This window comes from Lonchura striata, chromosome 7, assembly GCF_046129695.1.
Source record: "Lonchura striata isolate bLonStr1 chromosome 7, bLonStr1.mat, whole genome shotgun sequence".
Taxonomy (NCBI): Eukaryota; Metazoa; Chordata; class Aves; order Passeriformes; family Estrildidae; genus Lonchura; species Lonchura striata.
The window spans coordinates 32,120,388-32,134,036 of NC_134609.1; the positions used below are offsets into that span (position 1 = coordinate 32,120,388).

Below are 13,649 nucleotides of genomic sequence, written 5' to 3' on the forward strand. Positions count from 1 at the left end.
TGCCAGAGCGGGGCAAACGCCGCCGTCACTGCACAGCCAGCCCGAGGAACAGGACTGGAAAAGGACTGACACTAGGAAACCAACAGGAACAGCTCCCAGAGACACACAGCTTTCTGATCATCACCTCCCACGTCCTCCCACACGCTTGGCAAGAACAGCCGGTTAAAAATAAACAACAAAACCTCTTCAGCATAACCGATTCCTGATTGGGAAAACAGCCCAGGACTTCACAGAACCCTCCTGACCTGTGTGCCAGCTCCATCAAGCACCAAGGACAACTTCCAGCACCTTCCTGCCTCACTGCCCCCCCACAACCCAGACATCCCCACAGGAAACTGAAAACATAAAGAATGTTTGCTGTAAAACGGTCACAATTGTGCTGGCAACTTACAACACATCTGTTGCACCAAGATGCCAAGAATCACAGCAAAGCCAAATGGCAACAAGGCATTTTCCTGAACATTTTTCCTCTGTTGACTGAGCAACCATCGTTAAAAAATACAAAAATAGCCAAATTTGGCCCTGTTACTGTTCCAATAAACCACTAGTACATAACAGCAGACACCTGATAAACCATGCAAGACTGAGAGCTCAAGCCTACCTTGCCAAAGCTTCCCTTCCCAATGGCCCGGAGAATCTGGAAGTGGTCAAAGTTCACTACAAGGTAAAGAAAAAAGAATTTACATTTGTAAATTATTTACTACAAATAAGCTTGCATTTAAAAGAAGGCAGAGAGACAACTACAACAGAGCGTTGGCCAGGCTTTTGTTAAAAGTTTTCCTCTGGGGAAGCTGCAGGACAGCTTTCCTTTCAAGTCTCTTTCCACGTACTTGAGGCAGCTGGCAGAGGATGGATGAGGTTACTGAATTTGTGGTTTAGCACAAAGTAAAAAACAGCTTCAACCTGTGTGGATCGGGGTGGGGAGGGGAGCTCCACAGAGCTCAGGGGCAAACTGCAAGTGTGGCAGAGTGGAGAGCGTGGTGAGACCCTGCCCCACACTCTGATCCTGCCTGGTCACTGCCCCACTGCACACTGCCCCCTGCCCCATTGCCCACTGCCCCACTGCCCCTCAAACACTGCCCACTGCCGCACAAACACCACCCCTGTCCCCTGCCCCACTGCCCATTGCCCCACAAACACACACTGCCCCATGCCCTGTGCCCAGCCAGCGCTGGGGTGCTGCTGCTGGTGTGCCAAAGGACAGCGTTAGAGGACAGGGACATCCCTCCACTCCCTTCCCGTGCAGACCCATCTGGAAGAGCTCCATAGCTTTTTCCAGAGCCAGCATGAGGAGCAATAACAAGAGATGATCATGCAGCTCTAACACTCAGCCACTGCCTCCATCAGCTGCTCTGCAAACAAAATTATTTTTATTCCAAAGTACTGCTGCGGTTTAATTTAATATCAGTTTGAAATGAAGAAGACAAGGTGAGGAGGAGTTGCTGATGGACTGAGCCCACTGCTCAGATACAGCTGTCAGCCCCAACAGCTGTACCACGAGACCCCCACTGTGCAGGGCACCCTCAGCAGTCCTTGCCAGGTCTCTGGATGAAAAGAAATGCTTGGCATGGGCTCGGGGGTTTGCAGCGTAAGATGGTCAGCAATGAGCACTGAGCCTGTTGGCTGGCCACAGAGACCACAATCACTCAGGAGGAGTGGGAACAAAGAATTCACTATAAATATTATGAGTCCCACTCCTAGATTTTAAATAAATGCACATCTGTCATCTCTGAGGATGAATCAAGAGCCCACGCATGCCCATGGAGTTCCTATTACCCTTTTGTGCTAGGCTTATATCCAAAATATTGTTATTGTCACTTCTGTGGGACTTTTTCTGCAGGAGAGCTCAGGAAACTTTGCCAAATGAAACTGAGAACAGAATCCGGGCCAGCTCGCACTCCGCGTGTCCCTGCACTCCCAGTTCCCTCCCTCAGGCTGCTGAAGGGCAGAAGCACCACGACTGCTCCACGTTTACTTGGTTTAGTTGGTTTAGCTGACTTTGTGCTGATCAGTCAAAGGCTGCATTCCTTGATCTTGGATACGGATCTTATTCCAACTTTATCGACTCTGTGATCTCTGGAGATCTCTCCAGGAGATCCCACAACAGACCCCATGGGGACACCAGGGTCCCCACAACCTTCCGACAGCCCCTCACATCCTCTGGGGGAAGGGCTCAGCTCCACAGGTGTTGTGTCACCTCCTCATCACCTCCCTCCTCTGTGGGCCCTTTGTTTCAGAATGATTTTATCCAGGATTTTCCTACCACCCCTACTAGAAGAGCTGCAGTGAGCACTGCAAAACTGCAGCTTCAGTTTCACAAATGCTCTGGCTGGAATCTTCTGGCCGAAGCATTTGGAGCAACAGATGAAATGTTTTCCACGTGCAATCAAACCCACTGAATGACCTCCCGTCACCCAGGGGATGCCCAGCTCCAGGGAGCCCCTCGGAAGGGCAGCATTGTCCTGATAATCAGTGCAAGTGCTCATGCTCTGCCATCACTTCAGGAGAAGAGCTTTTGATAATTCTTTGTTATAATGTTTGGAATATTGTGTAAAAGGCATTGCCACTGAGAAAACAAACCCCAAAGTGTCATTTCCATGTATCCATGACTACAACTGATCTGGGAAGCCTGCTCGAGTCAGCAGGCAGGAAACAAACCTAGATATGAATATTCACCAGGCCCTTGAACCTATCAGAAGAGATGTCACCTTTACTAAATTAATACAGAGTTCTGCTGATGGGAAGTTTGGATGATGCAGTGACTGGTTTCCCAGTTCCAGTATTTTCTGCAGGATTCAGCAGGCAATCTGATAATTCTGTGTAAGTAAACAATTCTATGATTACACGATTCCAATGAAGCAAAAGCAATCTCAGCATGTGAAAAAGAAAATCATAGTAGCAGCGTGTTGCTTTTTGTGCACAACACAGCGGATTCCTAAGAACGTTAAGTTATCACTACGGACTGCGTGATTCTGCCCAGAATAGAAAGCCGGAACCTGCTGGAAGGATTGCGTGCGCTCCAGCAGCTGGGCTCGGTGCTGCCAGGAGAAAGCTGCCCTTCACCCACAGCCAGCAGAGCTGACTCGGGGTGCCCGCTGCCAGCCCGAGGCACAGACGCCAGCGGAGGCCTCGGGGGCAGAGCAGGAGGGCACGGCTGCTGCCTGTCCCAGCACTCGCCCGCTGCTCCGGCTCCTGCGCGGCTGCGGCGGCAGGACGGCCCCGGCCTGGGCAGCAGCCAGAGCCACCCACCAGAGGGGACGGGGACGGGCACCTGGCAGCTGTAGGAACCATTTCTGTGCTGCTCTAGCCTGCAGCAGCCTCCTGCACACGTGGTCATGGACCAAGGCCGTCGGGGCTCAGGAGGCACTCGGACAATGCCCTTGATGGCGTGCGTTGGCTTTGGGCAGCCCTGAAGCACCAAATGAGGGACTAGATCAGTCTAGGTGAGTGGGACTAGGGGTGTCTTAAAACTGCAAATATTCTGTTCTTCTGTTCATCCCATCCCATCCCATCCCATCCCATCCCATCCCAACCCAACCCAACCCAAACCAGCTGCAATGTGCAAACGGGAGGAGCTGACTCGCCCATCACAGCCAGCCCAAGCCCTCTGCTGTGTGCAAAGCCCCACGGGTGTTTCCCCAGCTCCTCACAGACCAGGACACTCACTGCTCCCCAACTCCTCATCAGCCTAGCAGGGGAGGGAACTACGGCACAGGAGACATTGGCATTTGCCATGCCCTGTCTTCCGGCTCTCCCTGGCACCAAGTGACAAACCATGAATCACAAATAAAGATAAATACCATAAATACCACAGCCTGCTTTGCTGCAGCTTTGTGCCCCAGTTCCAGGAATGTGTGATAAGCAGGATGGCAGGGATGCAGGGATACACGTATGGCAGGGATGGCAGGGATGCAGGAATGGCAGGGATGGCAGGATGGCAGGGATAACAGGATGGCAGGGATGCAGGGATGGCAGGATGGCAGGGATAACAGGATGACAGGGATGCAGGGATGGCAGGGATGGCAGGGATAACAGGATGACAGGGATGCAGGGATGGCAGGATGACAGGGACGAAGGGATACAGGGATGGCAGGGATGACAGGATGGCAGGGATGCAGGGATGGCAGGGATAACAGGGTGACAGGGATGCAGGGATGGCAGGGATGGCAGGGATAACAGGGTGACAGGGATGCAGGGGTGCAGGGATGGCAGGGATGGCAGGGAAAACAGGATGACAGGGCTCCACGTGCCCACAGGACCTCCCCAAACCTCACGCAGCCCAGCCCTGCCCACTGCACAACAGAGTGCCAGGTGCTGCTGTGACATGCCTGTAATTAAGATCTCATTGTAATCACAAGATGTACTGTGGGACAAAGCAGGCTGGATACACAGCTTCCACTTGCCAGTGAAATAGAGAGAATGAAGAGTACATGTCCCTGCAAAAACTCATTATACAGAAGGATAAGGGATGGGAAAAAAAAAAAAAAAAAAAAAGAGGGTTTTGGCTTCACTGTTTTAAAATTATTAATGTTTTCTTTTTTTTTTTTTTTTTTTGCTGTTGATTCTGCATTTATTTACAAGATACCTAAAAGTAACTCTTCAGAGACACAGTGGACTCCCAGTGAGTGTTCAACATCAGAACCTGGTATTAATCTCCAGCAGCAGGAGAACAATACAGTAGGATGCAGTTAGTAAACCTGGTATACAACACCCTCAAATCTCATGAAGCCAGCAAATTAAGCATGTTAAGGTTCAAGTCAACTTTTTACTCTTCAGCTGTATGCTTTCCAGCATCATTAATATCAACAGGGACCTTTAACTTCAAGAAGGATTCTCTTCAACACCGAAGAAATTATTTTTTAAATCTTGTAACAGCAAATGTGCCAGGGTAGTATGACATGATCCACTTTCTATCAATGCATTTGTAGACACTGGCATAATCAATAGCATTTCTCTGGCCACTGTCTTCCTGCAATGCAGCTTGCAAGAAGCACCCCAGTAACTGATGTGGAGACATTGAAGTGTGGCCACAGAAACCAAAGTTTGCTGCCACAAAATGCAGTGAGTTCCACCTGGCAGGAAGGAGAGTTCCAGCTCACTCCAAAGCCGTCACACACCGGGTGACACGGGAGCTGAGGCCACCCCGGGCAGGGACAGAGGAGGCATCAGGACACGGGCACGGCGGGCAGGGCACGAGCAAGGACAGGACCCCGGCAGGATGAGGAGAGGGCATCTGGGGCAGCTCTGGAGCCACAGGGGCCTGGCAGGGGACAGGCACAGAGGGAAGGAGGCAGAGCCCACAGGGCAGCAGCACACAGACAGAGAGCATCCCCAAGGAGGGATGAGCTGCCAGGAGCAGCAGGGAAAGGGGCAGGACAAGGGAGGGATGGGAGCACTCGGCTGGAGCAGCCTGGCTGAACTAGGAAAGCGGGGAAGATCAAAGGTGAGATTTGTGTTCAAATGCAGGTACTGATGGAGAGAAGGAGCAAAGGGCCTTGGGGAGAGATGCCAGCAGTCCCTGCCGAGCCTGAAGCCCTTGGAACACGAGACATCCCACTGGCTCCAGGCACAGGCCCATGCAGGGCAGGAAAGCACTGCATCCCTGGATCTCCCTGGAGCAGCTGTCCCCTCTCCTGAGCAGCGTGCTTGATCTGCAGTATCTCGGGCCAATCTCTTTTGCCTATTCATATCCACAGAGAAGATTACACGGGTGAGGGAAATGGAAATACAGTGTAACATGGCTGTCAGGAACCTCAAGTGAGCATTCACTACCAGGAATCCAGGGAATGCTAGTAGATAATGGAAGAAATTAAAGTTACAATGCCAGCCCAGTGCTGTAAATGAGCCCCTTTAGGAAGCACAGACTCAAACCTACTATTAGGAAGCAACTCTAAAGTCATGTAAAAACAGAGACTTATTGTATAATTAAAAATGAGCCCCTGCAACTCTGTAAAGAATCAAATGCACCATACAAAGCAACTGCTAAGTCAGTTTAGGAAGACTGGGTAATAGATATGCAATACAAAAAATGTTTGCATTGGCCAGAAACCAATCCTAAACAGCAAAAAAATACCCCTTGTATTGTCCGGGAGCCCTTCCAAGGAGTGTGAGCACGTTGCATTCATCTGATCTCCACCAGCAAGCTCAGGAGGCACTGGAGATGGAGAAGGAAAGCCAACACCTCATCCCTTGCACTCATGTGCCTGACCAGTGCTATTTCTGTCAGGAAAACACGTGCCACGGTGCAACAGCAGCCCAGGGAGGCCAGCAGGGCACTCATTAAGCAGCTGAGCCCTGGCTGCTGCAGATTAACGAGCACTAAACGAGGGCACAGTGGACCCAGCAGCAGGGAGATGTGGTCACACACACAGGCAGCGGGGCCAGGGCTGCCCCCACAGCGCTCAGGGCTCAGGGTCAGCGTGCCTCGGACTGGCTGCAGGGCAGCTCCAGAGCCCTCGGCCGCCCCGAGAGCGCCCAGTGCCCCAGGCCAGCACCCAGCACAGCTCTGAGCCCTGTGCCCCAGCCCAGCACCCAGCACCTAGCACAGCTCTGAGCCCCATGCCCCAGGCCAGGCCAGCACCCAGCACAGCTCTGAGCCCCGTGCCCCAGCCCAGCACCCAGCACCTAGCACAGCTCTGAGCCCCATGCCCCAGGCCAGGCCAGCACCCAGCACAGCTCTGAGCCCCGTGCCCCAGGCCAGCACCCAGCACAGCTCTGAGCCCCATGCCCCAGGCCAGCACCCAGCACCTAGCACAGCTCTGAGCCCCATGCCCCAGGCCAGCCCAGCACCCAGCACAGCTCTGAGCCCCGTGCCCCAGGCCAGCACCCAGCACAGCTCTGAGCCCCATGCCCCAGGCCAGCACCCAGCACAGCTCTGATCCCTGTGCCCCAGGCCAGCACCCAGCACAGCTCTGAGCCCCGTGCCCCGGGCCAGCACCCAGCACAGCTCTGAGCCCCGTGCCCCAGGCCAGGCCAGCACCCAGCACAGCTCTGAGCCCCATGCCCCAGGCCAGGCCAGCACCCAGCACAGCTCTGATCCCTGTGCCCCAGGCCAGGCCAGCACCCAGCACAGCTCTGATCCCTGTGCCCCAGGCCAGCACCCAGCACCCAGCACAGCTCTGAGCCCTGTGCCCCAGGCCAGCACCCAGCACCCAGCACAGCTCTGAGCCCCGTGCCCCAGGCCAGGCCAGCACCCAGCACAGCTCTGAGCCCCATGCCCCAGGCCAGGCCAGCACCCAGCACAGCTCTGAGCCCCGTGCCCCAGGCCAGCACCCAGCACAGCTCTGATCCCTGTGCCCCAGCCCAGCACCCAGCACAGCTCTGAGCCCCGTGCCCCAGGCCAGCACCCAGCACAGCTCTGAGCCCCGTGCCCCAGGCCAGCACCCAGCACCCAGCACAGCTCTGATCCCTGTGCCCCAGCCCAGCACCCAGCACAGCTCTGATCCCTGTGCCCCAGGCCAGCACCCAGCACAGCTCTGAGCCCTGTGCCCCAGCCCAGCACCCAGCACCCAGCACAGCTCTGAGCCCCGTGCTGCCACGTGTCAGGCTGGTGTTCCACAGGGCACTGCCCCTCGGCACAACTGCCCAGCCAATGATCCATTTTACAGGGCACCTCTGCTTACACAGCTCCCCGGGAACCCACAGAGCCGAGCTGCTGCAAAGCAAAGGTCACTCCTGCCCACAAACACCCCGGGTAACCTGCAGGGCCAGGGCTCACCTTCCCTGCCACAGCCCAGGGGCTGGCAGGGGATAGGGACAGGGGACAGGGACAGGGACAGGGGACAGGGACAGGGAGGGGACAGGGGACAGGGACAGGGATAGGGGACAGGGACAGGACAGGGGACAGGGACAGCCACCACCCAACGCTGCTGCAACACCCAGGAGTGCTGCAGGAGCTGTTGCCCAGAGCAGCAGCAGCCACTGCACACCTGGACACAGCTCCTTCACCTGCTCCCAGAGCAGCACTGCACACCTGGACACAGCTCCTTCACCTGTTCCCAGAGCAGCCACTGCACACCTGGACACAGCTCCTTCACCTTCACCTGCTCCCAGAGCAGCCAGTGCTGGTGCCCTGGGCCAGAGCCAGCCCAGATCTGGGATGGAAATCTTCCTGTGCAGCTGGAATAAACCTGCCTGGCAAATAACCAAACCCCTTGGCACGCAGCGTGTGGAGCATGGCGGAGCTGAAACTCTTTGGTCACAGAGCTGTGGGGCTGGGCTGGAAGGGCACTGGGATGGAAGGGAAGGGATGGAAGGGTACTGGGATGGAAGGGAAGGGATGGAAGGGTACTGGGATGGAAGGGCACTGGGATGGAAGGGCACTGGGAGGGAAGGGCACTGGGATGGAAGGGAAGGGATGGAAGGGAAGGGATGGAAGAGCACTGGGATGGAAGGGCACTGGGATGGAAGGGAAGGGATGGAATGGCACTGGGATGGAAGGGCACTGGGATGGAAGGGAAGGGATGGAAGGGCACTGGGATGGAAGGGCACTGGGATGGAAGGGCACTGGGATGGAAGGGCACTGGGATGGAAGGGAAGGGATGGAAGGGCACTGGGATGGAAGGGAAGGGATGGAAGGGCACTGGGATGGAAGGGAAGGGATGGAAGGGAAGGGATGGAAGGGCACTGGGATGGAAGGGAAGGGATGGAAGGGAAGGGATGGAAGGGCACTGGGAGGGAAGGGCACTGGGATGAAAGGGCACTGGGATGGAAGGGAAGGGATGGAAGGGAAGGGATGGAAGGGTACTGGGATGGAAGGGCACTGGGATGGAAGGGCACTGGGAGGGAAGGGCACTGGGATGGAAGGGAAGGGATGGAATGGCACTTGGATGGAAGGGCAATGGGATGGAAGGGTACTGAGATGGAAGGGCACTGGGATGGAATGGCACTGGGATGGAAGGGAAGGGATGGAAGGGCACTGGGATGGAAGGGAAGGGATGGAATGGCGCTTGGATGGAAGGGCAATGGGATGGAAGGAAGAGCTCCTCAGGGAGCCCAGCGGGACTGACCCAGCCCCAGCTCAGGCCAGCCCCTGGGCTGTGCTGCTGTGCCAGAGCCCAGGCTGTCCCAGCAGAGCCTGCAGGCAGTGCCACAGCAGCAGCCACACGGGTGCAGCACCAGCAGCCCCACAGCAGCGGTCCCAGCACTGCACTTCTTGGGGTGTTGCTTGTTTCCTTACTTCTACTGATTAGAAATTTTATTTCAAGGAACTATAATTGATTTATGAAAAAAAAAAAAATAAAAGCCTTTATAGCACATGTTTTTAGTAACAGAATGTTAGCAATAAACAGCTGCTGGATGTTACTTAATGTTTCTGCAGCATATGTTAGGAATGATAAATGGCTGAGTTTCGGTGCCTCATGAAAGATTGAGGTTGTGCCATGTTCAGGGCTCGGCTGGGACTGCTAAAATCCCCAAAGTGAACAGAAGCACCTTTGTAAAGAGACGTTAAAATTAATTTTAGACAAATTAATTCCAAGCAGCTTTGTAAAGTTGGCTGGACCAGGACACTGAATTAATTGCCTCCATTCATTTGTTTACAATGAGTAAAATTGTCTCTTCTGGAGTGTTTTCAATACTGGCCATGCCAGCACTTTTCAGCACAATAAAGACTCTTTTGCAGTTTTATTTTAAAAGGTATAGAAGGAATAAAGAGTTACACAAAATTAAATTATTGTGCTCAAATGAAATTTTCATTTCTCCTCTGAAAAAAATCTGAATTTCTGGTGAAATACCCAAACTGGGTATTATCCACCACTTCTGTGGAATGCTGATGAAGCTCCAGCCCCACATCCTGACCATGCAGGCAGGGACTCCCCAGCCCTGGCCAGCAACCCACAGGCCACAGGGAGCACACTTTGCTTTGGGGGAAAACACTCTCACTAAAAATCTTAATCACAGAATCACAAAGGATGGAAAAGACCTTTGAGTTCACCAAGTCCAACCATCCCCAGCACCACCACGGTGACCCATAAACCTCAGCTGCCACATCCACTTGGATTTTGAACACTTCCAGGGATGGGGACTTCACCCCTGCCCTGGGCAGCTGTGGTAACAGCGCTTTCCATGGATCATTTTTCCTACAGGAGTTCCCAGCCCCCTCAGCTCCCTCAGGAGTTCCCAGCCCCTTCCCAGCTCCCTCAGGAGTTCCCCAGCCCCTTCCCAGCTCCGTTCCCTTCCTGCACACACTCCAGACCCTCAATGCCAAACATAAGGCTGAGAACAAAGTCTGGCGTGTCTTTGCCATTTCCATTCCAAACCAAAAGCTGACACCGACTTTGCTCAGCACAACAGGAGGTTTGGGGTTCATCAGCCTGGGCTCACCCCGTCCCTGGGAAGACATCCTTGGTTTTATGCATGTCCTGCACGTTCGGGCTCTTCGGTGTCCAGCTTTGCTGAGCAAGCCCAGCTTAAATACAATTAAGGAACTCTCACAGGGATGTAGAAGCCTTTAGTAATCAGAAATAAAATCCAGGCAGCAGACATACGCTGTTTCCAGGAAGAAGCTCATCACTACTGTTCTAAGCCAGCTCAGTCCTCCCAGGTCTATGAGACGAGGGCTACTAACATGTGATGAAGCAGAAGTGCACAGGGGACCCTTGTGATGAAGCAAAAAGCTTGAGGAACAGGAAATGAAGAAAATATTGTTGAAATCTGTAATAAAATTCAGGACGTGGAACTTCAAGAAGCATCTCCAGTATTAAATTAAAACACATGTGGCAGAGATGGATTATAGAGTCACAGCATCCCAGACTGGACTGGGTGAGAAGGGACCCCAAATCCCACCCAGTGCCACCCCTGCATGGCAGGGACATCTTCCACTGTCCCAGGCTGCTCCAAGCTCTGTCCAACCTGGCCCTGGGCACTGCCAGGGATCCAGGGGCAGCCACAGCTGTCCACCCTGCCAAGGAAGAAATCCTCCCATGCATCTAAACTAAATTTAACCTCTGCCAGTTTGATCTTTTAAAATCAAAGAAAGTGATTTAATTAGAAATCCCTTTGAGGCAGGATTTTTCCCACTTTATGGGATGTGTGTGTAGCCTCATGGGACCCCAGTTCAACAGCTCATGTCCTTAAATTTAACTCCAATAAATGTTTTTTAGCAGGAGAGGGTTTATGTTACTGCAGCCCACTCAGAGCAGTCCTCCCTCAAGTACAAGTGCACCCTTGTGTTTCACCACCAGCCACAGCCCCCGGAACACACACAGGGTGGAAACTGAAGATGCCCAAGTTCTCAGCAGTCCCCTCCTGGCCCAGGCTCTGCAGAGGCTGCATTGGACCCTCGACTCATTCCTTCATCACAACCGTCCTCATCAGACCCGTCACTCATAAAATATGGATACTGCAGCACTCCTCAGCCTCCACACCAGAGCAGGGAACCTGCCCTGCACCCGCAAGCTGCAGCTGAACTGTGAAATATTTAAACCCATCCAGAGATGCTGGATGAATTCTGGAGGCGGGATACCAGCAGGGCTGGCAGCTGAGCTCATGCAAACCCAGATTTAGGTGGAAGGACGATGTGCCTGAAGACCTGCTGGAGAGCTGGCGCCTCTGGACTCCCATCCTGAGGACAGCACCAGCATGTTCTCCTGCTGACATGGGAGAGAGGCCTGACAGCCAGGAAGAGCAGAACCAGCTGCTCTTGTGGCAGCCTGGCCACAGCCATTGTCCTGTCTGGCTTTGCCTTTGGCAGCCACTCCCCTGGGATGTGGGATGGGTTCCCCAAGAGGGAAGGGAAGGATCAGCATCCCACAGCCTGTGCTGCAGGGGCAAAAGTGATGACAGGGACCTGCCAGCCTGTGATTCACCTTACCCTGGGCACACATGGCAGGAGCTCTGCTGGGTTCTCTTCTAAAGCAGGAGAGCAATAGCAGGTTTTACTGCTCTGTGGGGAAGCAATTCCACCAGCCAAACTCCATTGCCTTGTCTGAAATTTCCAGAAGGCACAGCACTGTAAGGCAGTGGTGCAGGAGTCCCTGGCTACTGAGCCACCGAGCTCCATCTTGCTCCATCCCGCTCCATCCATCAATGCATCCATCCATGCATCCATTCATCCAAGCATCCCTGCATCCATCCATCCATCATCCATCATCTTTCCATCTTTCCATCCATCCATCATCCATCCATCCATCCATCATCCATCCATCATCCATCCATCCAAGCATCCATCCATCCAAGCATCCATCCATCATCCATCCATCCATAATCCATCCATTCAAGCATCCATCCATCCACCATCCATCATCCATCCCTCCTCTGCTTTACTGTGTGCTGTAAGCTTTAATTCTGTCTGTGCCAATAAAACCCACGCTGCCTGGGTGAGGGGCAGACTGAGCTGTGCTGCTCTGGCACCATTTTAAAGCATTAACCACAGTTCGGTTCTGTCTAACACAACAAGGGCCGATTTTTTTAACATTTATGGCATGGCAATAGTTCCATTGAGTGTCCCCAGCTTGCTGTTTAATAAATACAGGGTTTATATCAGAAATAAATCTGCTTATATCCATGAGCTTGGCTCACCATGTGGTCCTGACTGTACAAGGGAAACCATTAAAAAAGAAGTTAATTCTTTCAATAATTTCAATTCACAGTTTAAAGAAAAGTTGTTCTGTGACAAATCCCCCTCTGAGGGTCTGACACACAAACTGCTCCTCACCCTCAGGTCTCCAGCCCACCTGTGCCCTGAGGATGAGACAATCTAAATTCCTCTCTCCCTAGGAACCTTCTTGGAGTGAATTCACAGAACCAAAAGGATGCAAAGGGTTTGTGCTGCCATCCTGCCCAGGAGCGTGTCTCACTCCACCTTCCATGCTCCAGCCTCTCCTCTATGTTAATCACTTCAAAGCTGCTAAATTATTCACTGCTCAGAAAATACATTTTCATTTCTTAGAGCTGGCAGCCAAGAATGACTTACAGAAATAGGTCATGCTCATCCCATAGCAGAATTACCATACACTTCATATGCTCCCCTCCCCAGTTTCCATTTTTAAGCTCTGCTCCACGTGACGATGGGCCAAATTTAAACAGTCTGCATTTTTCATGCTGCTCCCACTGTCTCCACCATGTGCCCTGACTTTCCATTTTTAATGAACTGTACCCAGCAAAAATATGAACCGACCAAGTTCTGTCAGGTGTTCCTGTAGACCCGAGCAAAGCTCTAGTGATAACTGCAAAGGAAATAACCCCAGCTTTCCAACGCCACTACCCTGGCTTGGGAAAACTCCATCCTGCCTGGAGCCCAGCCAGGATGCTGCTGACCACTGCCCTTGGCCAAGTAGGGTTTGCACCTGCCTTGAAAGGGGGAACAGGTTGGAGTTTTCCTTCTTTTCATTTTTGCTACCTAAATATCTCCAAAATAAACAAATTTTAATGTGACATTAAAAAAAAAAAAAAAAAAAGACTTCTTGCTGGCACATTTAACTTTCTGGTTTTACACATCCCCAAACAAAATGCAATTGGCTGAGGCCTGTTCTCAGCAAGCTGTCAGCCAGGATATGCCCAGGCTGCTGCTGTCTGTTGGGTCCACAGGAACTTTTCCTCAGTGGGAATCACAGATCAAGGGCCCGGTTCAGGCTCTGTGCCCGTGTTGTGCTTTGCACAGGCAGTGCCAGCTGGATTATGTGGAGACCACGCTGTGCCTGCAGCTTCCA

General features: G+C 53.0%; 1 protein-coding gene across 4 annotated transcripts in view; it reads right to left on the bottom strand.

The window, feature by feature from the left end:
* The window catches only part of STK32C (serine/threonine kinase 32C), a 67,984-nt gene that overhangs the window by 30,710 nt on the left and 23,625 nt on the right, over nucleotides 1–13,649 (bottom strand). For 3 of the 4 annotated variants that reach the window (XR_002466525.2, XM_077784766.1, XM_021542432.2), the window contains exon 2: nucleotides 602–657. The exons of the other annotated variant lie outside the window; for it this stretch is intronic. Coding sequence is in view for 2 of the 3 variants with exons in the window: in XM_077784766.1 (XP_077640892.1) it covers nucleotides 602–657 (56 nt within the window). In the remaining variant the exon portion in view is untranslated. The remainder of the gene's footprint in view (nucleotides 1–601; nucleotides 658–13,649) is intronic. 4 annotated transcript variants of the gene reach the window in all.